The sequence below is a fragment of the Mustela erminea genome, chromosome 2, assembly GCF_009829155.1.
Source record: "Mustela erminea isolate mMusErm1 chromosome 2, mMusErm1.Pri, whole genome shotgun sequence".
In the NCBI taxonomy this organism is placed as follows: Eukaryota; Metazoa; Chordata; class Mammalia; order Carnivora; family Mustelidae; genus Mustela; species Mustela erminea.
The window spans coordinates 137,260,178-137,285,744 of NC_045615.1; the positions used below are offsets into that span (position 1 = coordinate 137,260,178).

The 25,567-nt window shown below is 41.2% G+C and overlaps 1 protein-coding gene across 4 annotated transcripts in view; it reads right to left on the reverse strand.

Moving 5' to 3' along the window:
• Window positions 1-2,097: 2,097 nt before the first annotated feature.
• Window positions 2,098-25,567, reverse strand: part of CORIN (corin, serine peptidase) — a 249,441-nt gene continuing 225,971 nt past the window's right edge. For 3 of the 4 annotated variants that reach the window (XM_032334231.1, XM_032334230.1, XM_032334229.1), the window contains 3 exons: window positions 10,859-11,130; window positions 8,417-8,550; window positions 2,098-2,505 (listed from right to left, as the gene is read on the reverse strand). In XM_032334231.1, the coding sequence (XP_032190122.1) occupies window positions 2,323-2,505; window positions 8,417-8,550; window positions 10,859-11,130 (589 nt within the window). In that variant the 3' untranslated portion in view covers window positions 2,098-2,322. The remainder of the gene's footprint in view (window positions 2,506-8,416; window positions 8,551-10,858; window positions 11,131-25,567) is intronic. The other variant, XM_032334232.1, reaches the window with a different exon arrangement.

Sequence of the window (25,567 nt, forward strand, 5' to 3'; positions counted from 1 at the left end):
AGATCTGTATCAAGCCTTTAAATGGTCTCATTCACAGGTAAATAACTTTTACGCAGAGTTACCCAAGCTGATGGGATCTGTTGTGTTTTGTTATTCTATGTATTTTACCGAATTCTGGGGGACAAGCATAGTATCATAGTTCCTGTTGATTCATGGTTTATTAATAGTTTACATTTTATTGATTGATTATATTTGTTGATTATTAGTTTACATTTTGCCGTAATTTTACCCCAAAAGACCTGTGAAAGAATTATTGTATCAGGCTCCCAAAATGTACTCTAGACATGAAAGATTCCTTGCATTCTTACCAGGATTAAAGTCTTCTTTGGACACTTAAGGGACTTGGAACTATTAGGAACCTCTCATTCAGAGAACCGTCCATCACCTAAGGTGAAAGAGTGTGTTCCTGTGACAGTGAGCCACGACAGGTAAATTTGGATCGGTCGGCGGCTGAAGGCCAGCGATTAGAGTAGGAGGCATGGTTTTCTGGAACTTGCTATTATCCATGCTCCATGTCCATTTAAAAAAAAAAAAAAAAAAAAAAGACTGTACCATTTTATTTGTATTAAGGGTTTTTTAAAAAAAGATTTTATTTATTTATTTGACAGAGAGAGAGCACAAGCAGGGGGAGCAGCAGGCAGAGAGAGAAGGAGAAGCAGGCTTCCCGCAGAGCAGGGAGAGCCGGATGCGGGACTCGATCCCAGGACCCCGGGATCACGACCTGAGCCGAAGGCAGTCACTTGACCAACTGAGCCACCCAGGCGCTCTGTATTCAGGTTATTCAGAATAAGTACAGCAGGTACACTTGCCTGAACCGAAGTGGAGCGAGGCTGACAGTTACGTGAAGTACGGGTGCAGACTTAACAGAACTCTAACAGAACAGACATGTGTTCTTACACTTTCACACAATCCTGACCCTGATTCCATTGCTGGATTTCACATTCTCAGGAGGTTGATACAAACTCCAGAACAGGAGATGAATAACATGGGAAGTGTCAAGGCAACTTCTCGAATTTGAAATATGTGCAAACATAGAAAAGAGTACAAAAACACAGGTATAAAATCGCAGTTAAGTCTCTGTGTGGGATGCTGAGGCAGTCCGGGGTGCTGGTGAAGTTTAGTGGGGAATCCTCCTGTTCCCAAGGCATTTAGATGTTGCAAAATGGATGCCTAACTAAATTACTTATGTGCGACAATTTATATTTTGAAGCTTTTTAGTGGGAAGGAAAATACTTTTAACCACTAGTTACTTTGGAAATTGATGGGCATAAAGTGGCCTAGTGCTTAAAAGCATGTGAGAACATCAGATATTAAACACATTTCAAGGCAAATTAGAAAATGTTTTACTCCATGCCAGCTTGAACTGCGCTTTGAGAGGCATTTCCGTGACTTTATCATTATGGGCGAACACAGGAAAGTTGGAAAATACTGAATTGGAGGTTGGGTGCAATTTAATTTTTGTTTTCAAAAACTGAATCTCTCCAGACTAAACTAAGTTCTCCTTTGGCAAAGTTCAATCTCCATTCATTGTCACACAGGTGAAACAAAATGCTTCCCAGGAATATTCTAGCTACTGAGGTCTCAGTCAGCCAACTGATAGACGCTGAAGGAATCCCAGCTCTAGGGAAGGTTCTACAAAGACTCCTCTGTAAAGTTACATCCTTGAGTTAAGTTCAGAACGTGCAGTCCTGTCATCTTAAATGCTAGTGCTGGTATCTAAGCAGTGTTGTGTTCAGTATGTCTTACCATTTTAGCCACCTAAATAGATGCTGCTTGTCTTCTACCTCAGACTGTCTTTCATAGGGTTTCAGAACTATGCAGACTTGAGTAATAGTAAATAATTTAAGCATTTAAATTGTCTTGGCTCTTAATCAGAAGCAAGTCTCCAATATTAATATTGAAATTTGCCACTATGCTGTTGTGCTTGAGAAACAAAAGCTGGCAAAGATTAGTCAGCCTGGATCTCGATGTCCTCTTTATCACTGGAATAAAGAGAATTTTCTAGAACCTTCTACCCTACCACCTGCCTTATTCCAGAGCTGATTATTTTGTGCTATGGTCAAGATTAGGCTTGGCAAAAGAACAAATCTGCTTTGCTTTTTTTTTTTTAAAGACTGTCATTAAACTTGAAGCAAGAGAAAACTGAAGTTGAAAAAACTGAATAAAATTAGATCAAAACAAACATGAACATTTGCAGTGTACTGCTGAGCATCCCTGTCCGTGAAAAGTGCTTCTGGACAGCTCTCTGCAGGAAGCTCTCCACAGTCGACAAGGCCATTTTCTTTGAGTGCAGCTGGCAAAAGTCTCGCATCATCTTTGGAATTAGTTCAGGAGAAAGGTACGGATGTATATTTGTCTTTCAATCCATTCGACGAAGTAGGACACATTGCTATAAACTCCAGGCCCCAGGACTTTGGAAAAGCAGATGGAGCCCCACGACGTTAAACCAAATAATGTCCACTGTCCTCCAGGCTGCTCGCAAACAAGGGGCCCACCGCTGTCACCCTGTAATGAACAGCAGTGGACATTAGTCACTGGTATGTTAGAGCCCGCCTAGGATACAATGAAACCAAACCCAGCTTAGCCAACTTCTTGGCTAAAAGTTCTTGGCAAAAGTTTTCGTTGCCAACTGGAGGGAGTAGGCTTTGCACTACATAGATGGACTTTCAAATGCACATTTTAAACCCCGATCTTTAAAAGAATGGGGGTCCCTTGAAAAAGGACTACATTCTTATTTCCATGAAATCAGACTTCTCAGCCATTTCCTGTGCTTGTCAAAATAGGTCATAATTTTTCTTTAAATTTAGTGTATCAGAAAAAATTCTCTCCTAATTGATCTCATTCTTCTAACTGCGCCCGCCACTTTATAAATGTTGCAAGTACCCAAAATGGAACATTCAAATCAAAGATTTTCTTTTCTCTGCACAATAGTACTAGAAAAATATTCCAGAATAACTTTGTTTTCAAGATTCTTGTTTTGTGAATGAGTGCATTTAGTGAAAGACACTGGCAACTTGCTGTTTCTTAATAGTTCTTAGGATTTTTTTTTTCAGTTAGTGCACATGAGTGTTAAAGAGCACATCGGATTATTTACAGCAAAGTATTCTCTTTGTCGCCTCTGTTCTATCTCATGTGCACGGAGATTTTCATTCTTGACACTTTAGGCGGACTGTTCTTTCACCCACATAGGATTAGCAGTGAGACCCTTCAGCTTTCTAAGCACGAATACTGGCTACATCTGAAAAGATCAGAGATTAGGTGTGTTCTGCATGGCCTCAAAAGAGAGGGATCAATAGCCTAGAAAATAAAGAAGTAAGTATATGAATTCATGGTGGGAATTTACACAGACTCCTGCCCTGTAAGGATGTCAAACTTGGAAGTCCATAGCTGGTCTTGTCCCCCTGGTCATGTTGGAGAAAAATGCTGATTAGGTTTATCGATGCTCCTCTAAACACTTTCCCTTGGATTTACTCATTTACTGCTCAGGAGATCCCTATGAGTTGCTAAGAATTATTACAATATCCGTGTGATGAGACTGCGGCACAGGTGTGTACCCTGTTTGTGCGCAGAGTTCGAATTAGACCCACGCGGTCCATGACCGTGACTCTGACTCTGTAACTACTGGGCTCTCCTCTCAGAAGTGTGAGCAGATACCACCGCTATTCGAGCAAAATAAGATGTTTGACTGTGCTGTGTGCCTCTGTGGAAACAGCCGTCTTTACGTGTATGGCTGACCAACGCCGTAAGCCTAAATAATGATGGTCCTCACAAGGGGTTAAATGAGTGCCTGAAAGCCTAGTTGAGTTTTTTAAAGCAAAATTTACTAAAAACATTTTATTAGACCTATTGCACGATTTTTCACCTCCCCTCCTATAAAAGGACTGCTAAGAGGCTGACTGACGTTGAGCTGTTTATTATGCCAGAGAGTGATTCAAATGGGACCTATGTTGCCTCTCAAAAAAGAGGCTCTTCAAAAAAAAAAAAAAAAAAGGCTCTTCAGAGAGGAGAATGGGAAAGGGGCACATGGTGACTGGGGAATTCCATATACTGAGAGACACTGTCAATAAAAATAAATGTAATTAGCACTTCAAAACAAAACAAAATAAAACAGGACGTGTACAGGTCAGCATCTCTATACTTCCAGATTAAGATTTAAGCCAAATAATTGCTTGGCATTTACTCTTTGCCAGAGTCTGTGTAGGATTTATGAAGATGAAGGAGACAGGATTTTTTGTCCCTGAGTGGCCAAAAGTCTGCTTGGGTAAGACGCATAACTCTACTTGAAAGCCAGGTCCAAGGGCCAGTACACGAAGGAGTCGTCAGAGGAATGAGGGATTACGGCCTGCTGGAGGGGGAGCGAAAAGTAGCTTCCCAAGGTGTGGGTTTTGAGCAAGGCCTCATGAGACAAAAAGACATTTGTCAGGTGAAAAAGGGGAGGAAGAAGCAATTTGAATGCAAGGAAGAATACAGGAAAGGGCACATTTCGCTCTTTTTCGGTCCCCTTTTCGCAATATTGGGCTTTCGGCCAAAGTTTAGGCTTGGCTTCAGTATTGATCCCCATGATTTCTAGATTTTAACATGATTTCTAGACCTTAACAGAAGGGTCCACAGCTTCCAGAGTATCCTATGGATGCCAGGGAGGAAGATAATGAGAGGTTCTGTGAATAATCTTGCTCCGGACCTGATCAAAAGGAGCTTTGGAGGACTTGTTTTGTTTTCTCCGTGGGGATGTACTGGAGACTACCTGGTATGCACTGAAGACCACCGCAGCGTTGAATTCCCACGACTGCCGAGGCTGGCTGGACCTAGCTCCTACTGGACATGACATGAGCCTGCCTGTGCTTGGACTTCAATTCTCTTTCAAAGAGTCTCCTCTCTTCCCTTTAGCAATTGACAAGAGATGAAGAGGCAGCAGTCTGGGGCACAACTCCAAACCTTTCTGGGGACAGGGAGAAAGGTACGCACACGGATCATTGTTCCCAGGAGAGTGTGGCGGTCGAGCACTTGGACTCTGAAGCCAGACTTTCTGAGCTCATAGCCTCACTCTACCACCTTCGTGCGGGCCAAGATGGGGAAAACGACTTAACCCCTCAGCTCCCTTGTTTTCTTGATTTCTAAAACAGCAAAAACAGTAACACTGCCACAGGAACGGCTGATAAGGCTTAAATGGGTTCTTAGCACTGGAACACGACAAGCACTAACTGATCAGTGCAAATTATACAGCTACTGTTCACTGAGTGAGCGTGTCAGACATCATACGTGTGGAAGTGAAAGATGGGCTTTTGCCTGCATGAGGTAGGTGATCAGGTAATCCTCAAAGCACCCCGAAAATTAGAATCAGCCCCAGCTTGTGATGCCAGAGAGGTTAGATAACTTCTCCAGGTCAAGTTGTTCTTACAGGCAGAGATGGGATTCAAGCCAAAAGTTTCAGGCTGCAAATCCTATGTCCCAAGCCCCATATCATGCTGCCTTCCCAAACACTTTCTTTTTTTCTTTTTTGTTTTTTTGTTTGTTTGTTTGTTTGTTTGTTTGTTTTTTTGGTGTGTTTGGCTTGGGAAATCAGACCTGGGCCTCTTGCCTGAAGGCAGCCCACCTCAATTGATTCATGGCCAGGAGGCAGAAGAGACTGCGACCTTGGCGAAACACCAAGCGATCTGCTGGCCTCCCTGTTTGCCACGACAACGAAGGAATCACCACTGGGCCATTTCCGGTCCTCTGATTTGCCCATTCTAAAACAGGCTACCAAAAGTGTTCTTTTATTGTGTTAGCAGTAATAACATTGTCAAACTCTTCTTCAATTCAAAAATACGAGGGACGATCTGATCTACACCACAACAGTGTAGTAACTAAAGTGTTTCCTAGCCGGGGCATATAATAACTGCCTTCCCCACTCTGTATAAGCTTCTTTAAAGCAGAAAAAGAAATTAAGAAAAAAAAGTCCATTTACAGGAATTGTTTTTTCACCAAAGTGATGAAAGACTTGTACTCTGAAAACTATAAAACACTGATGAAGGAATTCGGAGATGACACAAAGAAATGGAAAGACATTCCATGCTCATGGATTGGAAGAACAAATATTGTTAAAATGTCTATGCTATCAAAGCAGTCTATGCATTTAATGCAATCCCTATCAAAATACCAATAGCATTTTTCACAGAACTCGAACAAACAATCCTAAAATTTATATGGAACCACAAAGACCCCAAACAGCCAAGAGGTATCAGAATTTCAGTCTTCAAATTATATTGCAACACTGTAGTAATCAAAACAGTATGATACTGGTACAAAAATAGACACAAAAATCAATGGAACAGAACAGAAAACCCAAGGGGCACCTGGGTGGCTCAGTGGTTTAAAGCCTCTGCCTTTAGCTCAGGTCATGATCCCAGGGTTCTAGGATGGAGCCCTGCATTGGGCTCTCTGCTTAGCGGGAAGCCTGCTTCCTCCTCTCTCTCTCTGCCTGCCTCTCTGTCTACTTGTGATCTCTGTCTGTCAAATAAATAAATAAAAACCTTTAAAATCTTAAAAAAAAAAAAAAGAAAACCCAGAAATGAACCCATAATTATATGGTTCATTACTTTTCGACAAAGCAGGAAAGAATATCCAATGGGAAAAAGTCCCTTCAACAGTGCTGGGAAAACTAGTCAGCTATACACTAAAGAATGAAACCGGACCACCTTTTTATATCATACACAAAAATAAACTAAAAAATTTTAAAGTCCTAAATATGATACCTGAAACCATAAAAAGTCCTATGAGAGAGAACAGGCAGTAGTCTCTCTGATATCGGCCATAGCAATATTTTCTAGATATGTCTCCTGAGGCAAAGGAAATAAAAGCAAAAATAAACTATTGGGACTACATCAAATCAAAAGCTTCTGCACAGTGAAGGAAATCATCAACAAAACTAAAAGCCTATGGAATGGGAGAAGGTATTTTTAAATGACATTCTGATAAAGGGTTAGTTTCTAAAATTGATAAGGAACTTCTACAATTCAACACCCTGAAAACAAATAGTCCAATCAACAAATGGGCAAAAGACATGAACAGATGTTTCTCCAAAGAAGATACCCAGATGGCCCACAGACACACAAAAAAGATGTTCAACATCACTCATCATCAGGAAAATGCAGATTAAAACTACACCAGGATACCACCTTCCACCTGTCAGAGTAGCCAACATCAAAAACTCAAGCAAGTATTAGTGAGGATGTGGAGACAAAGCTGCCCTCTTGCCCTGTTGGTGGGAATGTGAACTGGTACAACCACTGTGGAAAGCAGTATGGCAGTTCTTCAAAAAGTTAAAAACAGAACCACGCTATGATCCGGTAATCGCACTAGTGGATATTTACCCAAAGAATACAAAAACACTCCTTCAAAGGGACAGGTGCATCCCTGGGTTTACCGCAGCATTATCTACAATAGCAAAACTGTGGAAACAGCCCAACTGTCCATTCCACTGAGAGAATGGATAAAGAAGATGTGGTAGAAAGAAAGAAGGCAGTCTTGCCATGTGCAATGATATGGACGGGGCTAGAGGGCAGTATGCTAAGCAAAGTCAGAGAAAGACAAATACTGTATGATTTCACTCATATGTGAAATCTAAGAAACAAACAGATGAACATAGAGGAGAAAAAGAGAGACAAGCCAAGAAACAGACTCATAGTGGTAGAGAACAAACCGCTGGTTATCGCAGGGGAGGTGGGTGGGGGATGGGTGTGATCCGAGATGGGGACTAAGAAGCGCACATGCCATGACGAGCACAGGGTGACCCATGGAAGTGTGGAATCACTCTGCTGTACCCCTGAAACTAGCATCACATTGTATTTAAGTACACTGGAATTAAGATTAAAAAATGGGGGAAAAAAAGTAAGCTTCTTTGAGCACTTGTACCTTTTTATTCTCCCCTGGGAGCCAGTCCAATAGTCAATGAGCATTTATTGGGTAAAAATTAAAACGCCTCCCTGCTTTGGAAGGTAGCACGCTCAGCAAACCACTGTGACCGGAAACCCTGGGTGTTGAAAGGTCCTGTGCGGTGATCGCTCAGGACATGCTGGCCATCAGAGGCAGGCCCAGGCAACACCAGTGCGATCGACTCCAGAGACAAAGGTCATTCTGTCACACACCCTGGAAGTTGGGATGTGTGTGTGGGCTTTACTGCCATCCCCCTGATGGGATGCTGGTCCCAGGCGGCAGGCAAGAGAGCCGAAGGCAACCGGAGCGAAGGGCACGGAGGCAGTGAGGGGGTTGCTCGGGCACCGGAGAGAGCACAGACTGTGAATAATTAAACCTCAGGTAATAAGCAGTCTCTGAAAACTATTCCCGAAGGGTGGCATGTGAATAATAATGAGTTTCTAGGGCCCCCACTGACGCGACCGCAGAACTGACTGTCCTCGCGACGCGCAGAGCAATTTACCATGCACGAGTCCACGGTACCAGACTCGTAGCCGGCGCATATCATCCGCGCGGTGATGGTCTTCATGTCGAAGTAGGACTGGCACTGCTCCAGGGAGATGATGCGGACCTCTCCCTCTTGCAGCTTAAAAGGCACTGGGGTTTTAAAAAAGAAAAAGAAACGAAAGATCTAAGAGGGCAATCTGACTCAAAACTGAGGCTAAGCTGTACAGGAAATGATTACCTCTGTATACCCAGAGAACCATATTTACTTAAAATGCCATTCCAAAGACAGGGCTTGTTTGGCATCAGAATTTTCAATGAGAAGTGTTGACAGTGGTCATCTAGTCAAACACCTTTATTTTATTAACGAGAAACTGAGGCACAGATGGCATCAATACCTTGGTTAGGTAACGTGGCTCCTGCTTTTCCCCTCTTAAAATATGCTTCAACAAGAACAACAGCTACATGATGAAAAGAAAAAAATCAAGCCAGGGTCCTGCCCTAGATAGGGGGTTAGCCCAGCTCGCCCATCGGGTCTAACAGGGAAAGGTGAACTCTATCTTAGGTTTAAAGACTGTGTCTCACCATGTTACCATGGCCATTACCAGTGGTAAGAATCTGTAATTCTTTTTTTTTTCCCCTAAGATTTTATTTATTTATTTGACAGAGAGATCACAAGTAGGCAGAGAGGCAGGCAAAGAGATAGAGGGAAACAGGCTCCTCACTGAGCAGAGAGCCCGATGAGGGGCTTAATCCCAGGACCCTGAGATCACGACCTGAGCCAAAGGCAGAGGCTTTAACCCACTGAGCCACCCAGGTGCCCCAGAAGCTGTAATTCTTGAAGGGATGATAGAAAGATGTTGAAAGGAACAAAGCCATCCCTTGCTATCAACAGAGGGAACACACAAATTCTGTTTCTAAGTTCTCACGGAATAATGATGGGTTTCCTGAAGCATAATCTTTTGTTGTTGAGACCTACAAATTATACACATCATTCCCCTTTTAGATAGTGATGGTGAAGCAGTCTATATTACATACAGAGTATTTTATGGGAAGAAAGGAGCACGTCTGGAAAATCAATATGATGGAAACAGTTTTGGAGAGTTGTCAAAAGAATGGTAATAGGAACCATCACTAATGTTTATTGGGTACTAGTGGTAGGTCTGGACGTGCACTCAGCGTTTTCTGGGCCAACGGTCTTAAATCGTTACAATAATTCTGTGAATTAGACAGTTGCTATTATTTTTTTCCACTTTATGGTAAGCTAGGAATTCAGGGTCAATTGGGACCTTTTTCACTGAATTTGGACCCCCACCCTTGACGCTGCACTGTATGTGTGGTATGTATGATGCTACATGACTGTTCTGAGTCTGATGCAGATATTATAGAAACAATACAAGGAAGGGTGATATAGAGTATATTCTGCTGTTATATCACACCACATTACTAATTATAGCTTTGAAAAACCGAGGTCTACAGGAATGGTGACGTCTGCCTTCGAAGGTCTTCCATGGGAGCGCTTCGGAAGTCACTGACTCACCTGTTTCTCGGCTTTTTCTTTGTTGTCAATTGATTATGTAGAAAAGAAACTCAACTTACCAAAACTTATCTGACTAAATTTTAAGGAACAAAAAATTTGTGCTTCAGATTGGCAGTTGCAAAGGTAGATAGTGGGACACCAACGTCCCTCACCATTCCCGAGAGCCATGGTGTTAATCGAGAAAGTCGGAGCAGCCAGCACTTGCTGTTAAAGAAGGTATCTCATTGATTACAGTCTTATTCTATACTTTATTACTATTGTTACACTTATTATTATACTTTATTAATAATGTTAATAATAACTTATTACAATTACTATTACACTTATTTATTCTATAGTCTTATTCTACACTTTTAATAGGTCAAACAAAATGAGGGGGTCCATTACGGGGGCTGGGAGTAAACAGTACAAATTCTTTCATGTTTTTAGGTTTTATGTTTAAATCACCAGGGAGCCAAATTTAATCAATTTAAATAGGCAAATAGCAAGTCAGTTTTCTTTCTGGACGGACTTTCAGGCTGTATTATAGATGTTGACAAGACCAAATCATAACACAGAGCAGGAAATGGGACCATGTGTGCAGCTTGACAGGGGGCTGGAATAGCCTAGGTGCTCGAGAGAGCCACCGAGGGACTCTGCCTGCGGGGTGGGAATCACTGGTAAGACGGTCTCAAGCCAGGAGGACCAACAGCGTGGGTCATGGCTCCCTAAGGAGAAAATCTGAGGCGTGGAGAAGGATTTGTGAGGCTGCCTCTGAGTGTGGCAGGTCTAAGTACCACGAAGTACTGCCCTCTCCCATTTGCCATTTGTGGCTCCACTTCTAGAAGTGGAAACCGGAACTTGTTGCCAAAGCCTGGGAGGTGGCACAGTGGCATTGCGGTGTAAAGGGAGAGGCAAGCACTGCCGAGGCTCCTGACTTACTTTTGTTGCCCATGTGCCCCCAGCCTGTGATGTAGCAGTACGTATCGGGTTCCAAGCCCTGCTCTGAGCTGGGCAAGCAGACCGGCCGGACGTAGCTGGTTTCATTGATGCCTTCGCTTAGCTCCACGATGCTGATGTCATAGTCCACCACAGCTCGGCTATAGCGAGGGTGCAGGACAATGGTCTTCACCAGGCGTGTCTGCATGAACGTCGACGGGTGGTCCAGATTGTTGATGCCAAACACCACTTTCCAGACGGCAGCGTTCTCTCGCCTGAAAGATTGAATTCAAGAGCTATGGGCATCTCGAACTCAAATTTAAATTTTGAAATTTACATGTGATTTTGAAAATACCTTATTTATGTAAATAATGGCTCTTTCCACACCCAACGTGTGTATTTATTAGAGGCCTTTCTATAAGGTCCTGAGCAATTCGTAAACAAGCATTCTCGTGGAAAGCAAAACTCGTGCTTCTAGAATGGGGGGATTCTGGAAAATAAAACTTGTTTCAGTTTGAAAGGCAGGAGTGGTGGGGGGAGTGTTGCTTGCTTCACTGAGTGGGAAAAATAATAAAAAGACACGAAGAAGAGAGAGGAAATTCTGGCACATGGAGAGTCCTGAAAGTTAACTGAGTGAAGTGTTTTTAGATGCACTGACTAGAATAATCCCAGCGAGAGTTCAAAACCAATGCTGTCTGAGACTGACCACTGGAAGTCGCGGGTCACCTTTTTAAGCATTTGGCTTGAAATTTTCAGAAGGTTCCCTTGAAAACTTGCCATTTCTCTGAGGTACTTGCTCCTTCTTGGAGGGATGTCTTAGCCTTGACTTTTTACTCTTCTTTCTTTTTATATATTTTTGAAGATTTTATTCGTTTATTTGTCAGAGAGAGCGTGCACACACAAGCTGGGGGAGTGGCAGGCAGAGGGAGAAACAGACTCCCCACTGAGCAGGGAGCCCTGGGACTCCATCCAGGACCCCGGGATCATGACCTGAGCTGAAGGCAGACACTTAACCAACTGAGCCACCCAGGCGTCCCCCCTTTCATTTTTTCCTCCTGTCTCCTCTTCTCCTCTGCTCTCAAGTCTATGTCCACATGGCCCAGGGCTCTTCTGTCCATCTTCTTATTCCTTGATGAGATTATGGAATCTAATTATCCCCTTTAAGATCTCATGGAGTCCAGTGGTTTTTAAATGCCACCAAATCCTGGAAACCCCCAAACGTGCATCTCCACCCTCCTCACTGAGCTACAAACTTAAATACACAATGATCCATTTGACACACTCGCTCGTATGTTTAATAAGAGCTAAGAATTTTCAGTGCTTCTCATGTATTTGACTATGTTCCAAGCATTCAGAATTCATCTTACAGATATTTAGTATTTATAACCATGTGGCAGAGCTGAATCATCTCTTTCTCTTATCCCAACACCATGTTCATCAGCAAGTCTTCACCACTCCACTTTCAAATATACCCAGAATCTTGCTATTTCTCCTTCCTCCGCAATCTATCTTAATACAAACCACTGTCATGGACTTGGATGACTGCAATGGCCTCCCAGGTGGTGGCCTTTCTTCTACTCTTAGCACACTGGCCCATTTTCCTCATGGCAGCAGAGTAACCCTTTAAAAACAAAATTAGATTGAGTCCATTCCCCCCCCCCCCCCCCCCCCCCGCTCATAATTCTCCAGGGACTTTGAGTCACGCTTGAGATATACTCCTCATGGCCTCTAAGATGACCCGCTCCATTCCAACCCCAAGGACTTTCTCTTTTTGGATACGCTGAGGACACCCCCAACCCAGAGGCTCTCCCCTTTCTGTTCTCTCTGTTCCCATATGGTTCTGACCTTAACTCCTTCTCTTCTCTGAGGTCTCAGCTCAAACACCACCTCTTCCCTGCCGCCCTCCTTGGCCACCCAGTCTAGGCTTTATTCCACCCCCATCACTCTCTACTCTTGACCTTGCTTTAATTTCCATCTCACTGATATCAATGACATTGGCACAGCTGTTTGTTCTCTGCCTTGCACCCAGAATGTAAGCTCCGTGAGACCAGGGACTTGGTTGGTCTTGTTCACCGCTGTATTCACAGAGCCTAGGGACTAAGCAGTGGCTTCTCAACAAGTGTTTGTTTAAGGACAGCCCAATGCATGTTGTTTCAAAACATGTACTAGGGGCCAAATCCCGCCACATAGGCAAGGTCTACTCTTCATCAGTCCCTCTACCCTCTCTTCCATTCCCAGTCCCAGTCCACTCTGGACAAGCAGAGTGGGCCAGGAGCAAAGGAATGGACGTGGAGAGGACTGCAGTGCTAAGGGGGCTTTCCTAGCGGATACTCCCTCCTCAGGGGTAGGGTAAGTGAGCCACGCCACCTCTGGCCCCACTTGGGACCTTGTCTTGTCCAACTATAGTAGGTTGATTTGACCCACTAACCAGTTGTTTTTCAACCCAGGCTGAAGCTTTTAAACACCAATTTTCTGGGCATCACCCCACATCAATTGCAAGTTTGGGGCTGGGGCCTAGGAATCCAGACTTTTTAAAGTCTCATATTAAAACTCACCCACGTTCCTCCTTACCTTGGCATGCTTTTCTTCATTGTGTTCTCATGCATGGCAAAGATTACCCTCTCAGAAAGGTAAGGAAAGAAGTGGCCAAGGTCGGCACTCAACCTGTTTATGGCACTGCTGGATTCTTGGAGTACACTACTGAGGGACTGCTCTACACGGCCCGCACGTTCTATCCTTTTGCCATTGTGAAAAATAATAGTTCTAGCACTATACAAATAGGAATTGATGTCATTCTTTGTGATACAGGTATTAGATATAGACATGTAGATAGGTGTGTATTTATAGCAACTCCTTCATGCCAAATATTGGGCAAGGATTACAACAAGCAAGAAAGACAGGATTCCATCAACACAAACTTGAATGAAGATGAACAATTAAAGAAACAATCAGAGTAAAATGCAGGAAGCGCTATCTCATGAGCATTATAAGATGATACTACAGAATTATTTTCATTAAATAAAGCCATCACTGAAAGAACATGTCTTTCTTCTCTTTTCTTTCCTTCCTTCCTTTCTTTCCATCTTTCCTTCCTTCCTTCCTATCCCCCTCTATTTTTTTCCTTTCTTCCTTCCTTCCTTTTCCTCAATCCTCTCTTTTCTCTCTGTCCCTCCATTCTTTCTCTTTCTATCCCTCACTTCCTCCTTTTCCTCACTTCTCCTTCCTTCCTTCCTTCCCTTCTTCCCTTGGTATTGTTATTGTATTGTATTGTTATTATATTGTATTGTATTGTATTGTACTGTATTGTATTGTTATTGTTATTGTACTGTATTGTTATTGTATTGTATTGTATTGTTATTGTACTGTATTGTATTGTACTGTATTGTTATTGTATTGTATTGTATTGTTATTGTTATTGTATTGTATTGCATTGTATTGTATTCCCTTCCATTTTATTGTCTCCAGAAGTAAGTGCATGGCCATTTGAGCAATTCAATATTCACTTGAGATTCTATTATTTAAGGCATCTGAAATCAAGCAACAATTTCTGTCAAATTTCTGCGTATTTAATAGCTTCTTGACCTTGATTCAGAGCTACTAAATTTTGCTTCTAACAAATATTCCCATTTGCTCAAATAACGAGCAGTATTTCAAATAGTTGAATATTGCAAATTATTTGTAACAAGATGAAGTAACAAATTTCAGACTTATTTACTATATTGTGCTTAATCTAATTCTAATAGTGAGAAATAAACTGCTAAATGTTATAACTTGTACCTAGTAGTTTATTGCTACACAAGCTACTATCCTTATGGCATTAACATTACCAAAAACAAACACACCAAAGAGTACATAGGAAATTTACATAGTTTTTATAAACAGTAAGGATATTGTTTTTTTCCACTTTTTCAGTGTGATAGAAAAAATTTAAAAATTAAAAAAATTAAAGTTTCTTTAATTTTTTTTTTCCTCAAGTCTGGTAAAAACCAGGAAATCCACAACCTGTTGTTAGAAATGAGGATATGAGGGGCACCTGGGTGGCTCAGTGGGTTGAGCCTCTGCCTTCAGCTCAGGTCATGATCTCAGAGTCTTGGGATCAAGTCCTGCATTGGGCCTCTGCTTGGCCGGGAGCCAGCTTCCCCCTCTCTTTCTGCTTACTTGTGATCTCTCTCTCTCTGTGTCAAATAAATAAATAAAATCTTAAAAAAATAAAAAAGAAATGGGAATGTGAGTGAGGGAACTGTGTATCAATGGTATATGAGCATATTAAACATATGCCGGAAAGAATGAGTCAGGAATATAGTCAGAGACAGCCCTGTCTTGGTGGAAGCAAAAAGGGGAAGGAAAATTTAGGGCAATATTAATGCCACATGAGTCTAATTTCAGTGCATATTACCCTCTGTGGAGAAACACATAAGAACAAGCTATGTTCATATGGGCTTTTCAATGAAAAGAGTTTTGAGGGACAAAGGAAAAAAGACAAGTATAGCTGCTGAAAATCTTCACCATAGGGGGACTTTTTCAAACTGAGCTTTCAGACTTCAAATCAGCAGCACAGAAAACTGGCACATTTTAAAGAAGTTTCTGCAAAGACCCCTTCATGCTCTGGGAGGGACAAAGCAGGAGAGGAAGCCCAGCGAAAATCAACCATTCACAATGAAAATGGCTGAGAAAGACGTCAAGAGACCCTTTTCTCCTTTGATTCTAGCTCCACATGGCATTTCCTTGTCTGAAATTCACATTTATTGTCTAATTTACTCCATGCTTATACACTGCTATAGCCATGGATACACTTTACAGAGAACATTGAGATAATATGATTTCAATGTAGAATTCTTCAATCATCAGCTCTAGAAAGAAAGCCTGGCTATGTATACATTTTAGATGACATGCAGGAAAATTTATACAAAATTACAGGCACACTGCCCTTGGTCATAAGATCCAGTCAATTTGGCTTACAATTTGCCAGTCTGAACCCTAGTTTAGATACAAAAATCCCATATTTTTACTTACTTCAGCTAGCCAGGTTTAGAGATTTTCTATTTTCATCTTTTCTGAAAAGTATAAAATCTCCCTTTCTTTCATCGTTTCTGGTTTTGCTTTAATATCATATATTCAACATTTATCATTTTAAGGAAAGAAAATTAATATTTATAATTAACACCTGTGATATAAATCACCATATTTTACAAGCCTTACTCCAGAAATAACACAGCTAAGTGGTGATTTGGAGGCAGTTTGATTTGGAGGTAGTTTGAAGGTGACCAAATTTGCATTAAGAAATATCACATAATAGCATTTGCTGTTCTACAAATCTCACAAATCTCTTACTTTTTATATTTATATATATATATATATAATATATATATGTATATATTTATATATATTTAAATGTATTAAATATATATATATATTTAATACAGAGACAGAGAGAGCACAAGTAGGAGGAGTAGCAGGCAGAGGGAGAGAAAGACACAGGCTCCCTGCTGAAAGACTCCATCCCAAGATCCTGGGATCATGACCTGAGCCAAAGACAGATGCTGAACCAACTAAGCCACCTAGGCATCCCAGCTGTCTTACTTTTAATACTGTGCTCTGCCCTTGGTATTTGTAAAGGCATTCTCTTCGACACATCCAGGGAACAGACTTTAGAATGGGGTGATCACAGACTGAATATGTGGGGGGACTGGGCAGGAGTCATAGCAGAGAGTCAAGTCACTGGCTCTACCCATCTGGAGGGTCATCCACTTCCCTGTTCCGGCTTATTGCTGTCATGTTGGAAAACCAGGTAGGACCTGACCTTTTCAGTGTTCAAGGGAAGCCAGAGTTCTGGATCCTTTTTAAGGTATCTGCAGTTTTAAATGTTGCCCCCCCTCAAAAAAAAAAAGGCAATACAATAAGCAAAATAAACCAGCAGCCTAGATTTATAGTAGTATGAGCTCTATTTCATAGCTTTCCTAGTATGTCTATACGCATTATTTCAAGTGATCTTGCCAACTGTGAGATGTAACAGGAATTCTTATTCCTTTTCAGAGAAGAGAAAGCAGTGACTCATAGCAGATGAAAGACTCATCTAAAGTCACAAAGGTAGTCAAGGATGGTAACAGACCAGAATGCTGGTCCTTTAAACCCCTAGACCACACCTTTTCTACTAAACTTCTCTGGAACAAAAAGGAAGGTCCACAGGCATCTACATAGGAATCAGGTACTGGCCACGGAGAAGGGTATCACATGGTGGGCTCACTGGCGGGTGACAGGATGGCAGACAGCAGGAAGAGATCTTCTATTTCCTGAACATATCTCCTGGGCATGATGGGGAATTAGTCACCAGCGGTGAAATTACAGAAGGTGAACTATCCTGTTATCCAGGGTCCAAAAAAGCAAGAGAAGAGGGTAGTCAGATACATATCCTAGAAATTCAAGAATCAGATTTCAGAATGTTTGGAGGAAAAAAAAAGGCAGACATGATACTGTATCCAGGGACTCTTAGAGCAAGTACAGATCAAGAGAGAGGAGAGAAATAAAATGTCAGATTCTGATGCGGCCATCACAAGTGACTGCGATAAGAAAATGAAGAATCAGCTAAAGGGAATGTGCCTGCATCAGGATCCCAGAGCTTTGCAACTGCAAACTCTACCACAGAAGAGAGGCATGAAAGTGTAACAATTACTGGAAAGTCTTAGTCATAGACTGAGCAGGGGCTTGTTTAAAAAGGAGAAAAGTAGGAAACATAAAAATGGCTTCTCCGTGAAACAATATGCAAGAACAAGGAAATGGGAAATTTTCTGTCTATAGCAAATAATATTAATAAAGAGCTAAGACAAAACAGAACTGTCTCAAGCTTCCTTTGCTTCCAATTTCTCCATTCAAAGAGGATGTTCTCCAGAAAATATGCCGAACACTCATCTTCCATTTGATAAAACATACAGGTGCTTAATACATGACAATGTTGAACTGATGTGTGGTCTAAGATTTGGGAGGACTCAGTGAGACATCGTTGACCTTCAGTAGATGAATTGACATTTCCAGTTCCAGACAAATAATAGTCCTAACTACTGAAAGAACTGTACATATTATTACTAAGAAATATCTAGAAGGGGCTGGTTAGGCAGTTAACAAATATTTATGAGTGGCTGCTATAGGCCATGCTGAAAAAAATGAAAACACAAGGGTGAGGAAGACAGACAATTCGTGCCCTCATAGAGATTTCATTCTACTGCACTAAAGAATATATAAAGGAATAAGATATTTTGGAGCACTTAGAAGTGACAAAATAGGGTTATATGATGGATGACTGAGGGGGTTGATTTCACTGTAGCCAAATAGTTAGGGAAGGTCTTTGACAAAGTCATACTTAGAGACTTTAATGACCAGAAGGAGGTTGTTTTGTGACTCTACCTGCAAAAGCAGCAAGTTCAAACCTCCTGAGGTAGAAATGAGCTTGGAAAATTTCAGACACACAAGGAAGGCTTGATGTCTGCAGCCCATGAACTATGGGAGAATAGGGGGAGATGTTGTACAAGAGGTAGGAATAGATCTTGAAAGGCCATGATGAGGAGATTTTATTCTTGTTGTAATGGGAAGGGTTTTAAGCATACCTAGATCTTGGACTTCTAGCTTCCAGAACTGTAAGATAATAAAATTCTGTTGTTCAAGCCACCTAGTTTACGGTATTTTGTTATGACAGCCCTAGGAAACTAATATAATAGTGAGCCCTGGTATGATGATGGCTTAGAACAAGATTATAGCATGAAGATGGTGAAAGGTGCTTGGGTTAGAGAGAATTTGAAAGAAGATCCTACAGAAATTATTACTAGAGTAAATGTGAGAGGAATTAAGGATGATTCCTAGTTTTGACAAACCAATGGATAATGATGATTTTTACTGAGATGGGAAAAGTTTCTGAGGCACACAATTATTTGATCAGTAGGTGAGGTAAGAAATCAAGTTTTGTTTTGGCCATTAAAGTAGGATGTTTATTGCACACTCAAATGGACATCTTATCTCATCTAGTTATGTACACGTTTAAAGTCCGAGGGTAGGGGTGCTGGTTGGGAAAATTCTGGGCCAGGCTGAAGATATAAGTTTGGAAGCCATGAATAAATGTATGATATTCATATTTATATTCAAATATTATATTCATGATATTCATATCAATACTTGATATTCATATTTGTTCAAATAAGTACATGTATTTGAAACCATATTATGAGATGACTTCAGACAGATAAGAAAGCCAAGAATTGGGTCCTTGTCTTAGCTCGGGATACTATAACAAATTAAAATAGAGTGAGTGACTTAAATAAGATACATTTATTTCTCCTAGTTCTGGGGGCTGGATATCAGGGTAATAGCATGGTTAAGTTCTGGTGAAGATATTCTTCCTAGTTTATAGATAAAAATCTTCTTTTTGTAACCTCATATGGCAGAAAAAGGTAGCAAATACTCTTCTTTCTATGTGGACATTATCCCCATTTTGGGGTTTCCACCATCATGATTTAATTACCTCTCAAGGGCCTCACCTCCTAATTCCATTCTGTTGGAGGTTAGAGTTTCAACATGTGCATTTGGAAGGGAAACAAAGCCTGCAGTCCATAATAGCTCTGGAGCATTAAAGCATTCAGTGGCCTTAAAAAGGAAGAGATGGGGAAAGAGAAAGAAATAGGTAGGTTGGTGAAATAAGAGGAAAACAGGAATATTTTTGATATTCTAAAATTAAAGTGAAGAAAGTATTTCAAGACAGATGTGATGATGAAATACTAGAGAGGATTCCAATAAGTTGGAAACTGAAAAGTCACCACTGAATACAAGATGAAGTCATCGAAGACTTTGCTGGATCTGTGACTTATCTGTGATGACCTTGATGAGAGCTCAACCAGAGTGGGCTGAGGAGAATATGGGAAGTGGAAAAAGGGAGACAGTGACTGTGGGAGTTTACTGTGAATTCCAGGCAGAATGAGCAATAGTTGAGGACAGATGGAAAATCAAGAGAAGGCGACTCAAGTTAGTGATATCAAGGCAAGTTTGTTGAAGAGAATGATCCAGCAATAATGGAATAATTGACGCAAAATGGAAATGATGATTTTAAAAATAAAGTTTTTAAAAAGATGAAGGCGGATACAATTGTCTTAAAGAGAAAGAGACACATCTTCTACATTAATTCAAGGGAAAGAAGGGGATGTGGCCGTATTTACAGGTAATGTGTTGGGGTTAAGGGTAAGACAAAGGGAAATGTATGATGGTGTCTGTTTTCTCCATGAAGTATGATGTGAGACCAATGGAGGGTGAGAGGGTGAGAGATGTCAGGAAGTTGTCTCTTAGGGTAGAAAAGTGACTTTACTATGGAGATATATTGGAAGTGTCCCATATTATTAGATGCTCATTTGAGAAACTCCCAGTTTCTGTGACCCCCCCCCGAAACTATGAGGTTTGGCACATATTTTAAGCCAACTTCCAGCCACATCCTAAACCCAGATATTTTCCACTGGAGAGAGGAGGATGAGAGAGAATTTCTCCATAGGAGGCAGCACAGTGGCGAGCATAGAGTCAGGTCACTGTCACCAAGGACCTTTTTTTTTAATATAATTTTTTATTATGTTTTGTTAGTCACCATACAGTACATCATTAGTTTTTGGTGTAGTGTTCCACGATTCATTGTTTGCATAAAACACCCAGTGCTCCGTGCAATATATGCTCTCCTTAATACCCATCACCAGGCTCACCCAACCCCCCACTTTCCCCTCCCCTCTGAAAACTGCAATACGATTCCTGGAGTCCATAGTCTCTCATGGCTCATCTCCCCCTCTAATTTTCCCCTCTTCATTTCCCCCTTTCTTCTCCTAATGTCCTCCATACTATTCCTTATATTCCACAACAAGTGAAACCATATAATACTTGTTCTTACTCTGTTTGACTTATTTCACTCAGCGAAGTCTCCTCCAGTCCCATCCATGTTGATGCAAATGTTGGCTATTCATCTTTCTGGATGGCTAAGTAATATTCTGTTGTAAATATGGACCACATCTTCTTTATCCATTCATCTGTTGAAGGGCATCTCAGCTCCTTCCACAGTTTGGCTATTGTGGACATTGCTGCTATGAACACTGGGGTGCATATGGCCCTTCTTTTCACTACATCTGTATCTTTGGGGTAAACACCAAGTAGTGCAATTGCTGGGTGACAGGCTTATCCATCACGACCAGGTGGGATTTATCCCTGGGATGCAAGGATAGTTTAACATTTGCAAATCAATCAATGTGACAGAACACATAAATAAGAGAAGAGACAAGAACCACATGGTCCTCTCAACTGATGCAGAAAAAGCATTTGACGAATTATAGCATCCTTTCCTGATTAAAATTCTTCAGAGTGTCGAGATAGAAGGAACATTCCTCAATTTCATAAAAACCATGTATGAAAAGCCCACAGTGAATATCATTCTCAATGGGGAAAAGCTGAGAGCCTTTCCCTTAAGATCTGGAACATGACAAGGATGCCTACTCTCGCCACCATTGTTCAACATAGTACTGGAAGTCCTAGGAACAGCAATCAGACAACAAAAAGAAATAAAAGGTATTCAAACTGGCAAAGAAGAAGCCAAACTCTCTTCGCAGATGACATGATACTTTAGGTGGGAAGACCCAAAAGACTCCACCCCCGAAATTACTAGAACTCATACAGCAATTCAGTAATGTGGTAGGATACAAAATCAATGCACAGAAATCAGTTGCTTTCTTATATGTTAAAAATGTAACTATACAAAGAGAAATTAGAGAATCGATTCCATTTACAAATAGCACCAAAAACCATAAGATACCTTGGAATAAACCTAACCAAAGAGGTAAAGGATCTATACTCTTGGAACTACAGAATACTCCTGAAATAAACTGAAGAAGACACAAAAAGATGGAAGAACATTCCAAGCTCATAGATCAGAAAAATAAACATCATTAAAACGCCTATGCTGCCCAGAGCCATCTATACTTTCAATGCCATCCCGATCAAAATACCAAAGGATTTTTCACATTGCTGGAACAAAGAATCCTACATTTCTATGGAACCAGAAAAGACCCCGAATTGCCAAGGAAATGTTGAAAAAGAAAAACAAAGCAGGGGCATCATGTTGCCGGATTTCAAGCTATATTACAAAGCTGTGATCACCAAGATAGCATGGTATTGGCACAAAAACAGACCCATAGACCAGGGAACAGAGTAGACAGCCCAGACATGGACCCTCAACTCTATGGTCAACTAATCTTTGACAAGCAGGAAAAAATATCCAGTGGAAAAAAGACAGTCTCTTCATTAAAAGGTGCTGGGAAAATTGGACAGCTATATACAGAGAAGAAACTCGAGCATCCTCTTACACCATACTAATAAGGACTTTTTAAAACCACACTTGCTTACTTTTCAGTGCTTCTGGAAAAGAGCACCCCAGGGAGGTATGGAACCCAAATGTAGAATTTCTGCTTTAGTGGACACTATTACTGATGGGAATGGATCAAATGGCTTAAGTTGATGGAAAGTAAAAACAAACTGTGAATTATCAGCACAGTTCATAAACACCTAGAAATAAAGAAACATGAGGATACAACATGATTTAACTTTTGATAGAAATCAGACCAAGCCTCTCACTTCCTTTTCTGAGTGCACTAACAGACTGTTAGACCAGGAGAGCTGGCAAGAGCAGTGATTTTGTTTTGTGGAGAATGAGTGAGGGAGCTGTCCAGGAGGAGGAAGAAAGATGATTGAGTAATATTAAGGGTCTAACTGATGTTGAAAGTCAGGGATGTGCTGATCTGCCCTCTTGGGTGATGTTCTCCCTCAGCTCTGAAAGGCAAGAATATTAGGACCTGAAAACGTGGTATTCACATTCACTCTTTTTCGGAGATCTGCCCAGTATGGCAGACAGATCCAGGGACAAAGACCTTGTAGTTCTTAGCAATAGGATGGACGTGATAAGCTTGGTGCACAAGGTTAACTGGGAAGAGAAAGAGCACAAGGAGGAGACTGGGGGACTGAAATCACTGGGGGACACATGCAGACCAGCAGCTGCCGTCCTGTTGGAGACAAGAGCTGGTTGGGAGAAATCACAGCGTGGGTGACATGGTGGGGTTAAGGGTTATGGTCCTGTAGTGAGGTGATCATTTTTCATGTGTGTTTCCTGAAGAGAAATTAGACACTCCTGACAATGACTACTTGTGGACCAGCCTCGGAAGTTCAGACTTGAGACTTTCAGAGGCAGAAGAAGACCGAAAATTGCTTGTTAAATTACCCCTCAAAGTCAGTCTGTCTTCCTCAGAAGTGTTGGAAGTTTTATGATTAGGGCATTATGGGACTTGGTCTGATCAACTTAGTATTTCATACGTTTTTAATTCTCATTTGGGATTTTTAAATACTCCATAAGACAGCAAAACAAACTTGTCTTTTTTTTTTAAACCAATATAATTAAAAGAGACAGGCTTGAGAAGACCTAAAGACGGGTCACGCTGGGCCTTGCCGAAGTATGCAATCACACTATGAAGTAAGTCCCATTAATTGCAGCGGCTGAAGGCTCCAGCAGAGAATCAGGCTTACAATGAGAAGTTCTCGAAGTCTGCAGGCCACTGGACAGGATTGTAAAATGGAATCTGTTATTAGTACACATTCAAGCGAAGGCTTTTTTGAAGTTGGGCAATTTCTAGCTTTTTCTCGACAGGCCAGGTCCCTCTCAACAGTTCTGTTTAGTGTTTCATAAAATTTCACCAAGACCTTTGATATAATATCCATCTCCCTTAACTGTAAATACATATTTCTTCTCTACTGCAAGGTCTCTTGTGAACTTTACAGAGCTGTCGGGCAAAGAGGAAGCTTGGATACCACATATGGAAATGACACAAGAGGCCTAAGAACCTGGCTTAACTAGCAGGTAAACAGAATTGTTCCTTTTAAAGAACTGTTGGATTTATTTAAGTCATCGTGTTTTGATGAATGTACTCTTTTTAGTATCATTTCTGCTTATCACAGGGAAATAAATCAAAACTGGACATCTGGAAACATCTGGCCCCTTCCAAAGCAATAACACTGTCATGTATTTCCCAACATACTATATAGATTCTTCCAATCATTTTGGATCTTACACATTAAAAATCCTTAAGAGGGGCTTCTGGTTTGATTTTTTAATATTTTATTTTCCTTAGAGGAGCAGTCGACTAGATAAGCACATTTTCATTTTATAATCCCTTATCACATTTTATTTTATTTTTTTTTAAACGTCTGCCTCCTTACTAGGTTAGCACTCCAAGGAAAGAAAGGCGTATTCATCTCTGGAACCCCCATGTAGAGCTAAGAATAGATTCTGGGACTCGAGTCTGTGGAAACAAGAGGACCAGTGGGTGAGTAGTTTTGTTTGAGAAGATGTATTATAGTATTGTTAAGATGGTAGCAAGCTGGAACTAACCTGAATGTACATTGCCTAGGGAATAATAGAAAAAGTTATGGTAAATCTAGATAACGGACTATCATTTCGTTTTGAAAAAGAATGAGCTCGAGCTACACCCATTGACTCAGAGGGAGGTCCATGATATATTGTTGTATGATAAAAGCGACAAACAAAAGCACAGACTGTGATTCCAAATTGTAAAAGCAGTGGGACCCTGTACGGAGTGCATGTGTGTTTGGCTATCAAGGGACACTGGCTAGGTTGTAAGAGGGGTTACTCTGAGGATGATGAGAAAGTAGAGAGAGTAGGGAAGAAGATAAAAATATCGCTAGCATGTGTTGTGATGAGCTCTGGGTGTTAACACACAACTAATAAATCGTTGAGCACTACATCAAAAACTAACGATGCATTATATGTTGGCTAACTGAACATAACTTAAGAAAATACTGTCAGCAAAACGCAAAATTACTCATGCCATAATGCAAAGAGAAAAGGTATGATGCATGTTTTTGGTAGCAGTTTTTTAAAAGAAAAGCTGACCTTTAGTGAGAGCTCACTGATCAATGTCAGACAAGCTTCTCGAGGCTTTGTACAAGACTATTTCAACTGCGCGCACCGACCCTGTGAGGTAAGAACTGTTATTTCCCTCGTGTCCCAGGTGAAGAAACTGTGGCCCAGAGAAGTTATGAATTGATCCATGGTGGCACAATAAGTAGCAAAGCTAAGAAAAACAAAATAGGGGAAAAAAAAGAAATTGCATTTTTTCCTAGAAATTACCCTGATCAAATGAAAACAATCAATTTAGTTAGGTGACAGAATTATGAGTTATTTTGTTTTGAATTTTTGCTATTATTTAATATTTAATTTTCCTTTGAAATAAAGTAAAAATTTTTTTTAAAAAATAGGAAAAAAAGTGGCATGATTTTTATTTTTTTAAGATTTTATTTATTTATTTGACAGAGAGATCACAAGTAGGCAGAGAGGCAGGCAGAGGGAGAGGGGGAAGCAGGCTCCCTGCTGAGCAGAGAGCCCGATGCAGGGTTTGATCCCAGGACCCTGAGATCATGACCTGAGCTGAAGGCAGAGGCTTTAACCCACTAAGCCACCCAGGCACCCCAGCATGATAGTTTTTAAAATCTGCCCTCTTGGGGGCGCCTGGGTGGCTCACTGGGTTAAGCCTCTGCCTTGGGCTCAGGTCATGATCCCAGGGTCCTGGGATGGAGCCCTGCATCGGGCTCTCTGCTTAGCGAGGAGCCTGCTTCCTCCTCTCTCCCTGCCTGCCTCTCTGCCTA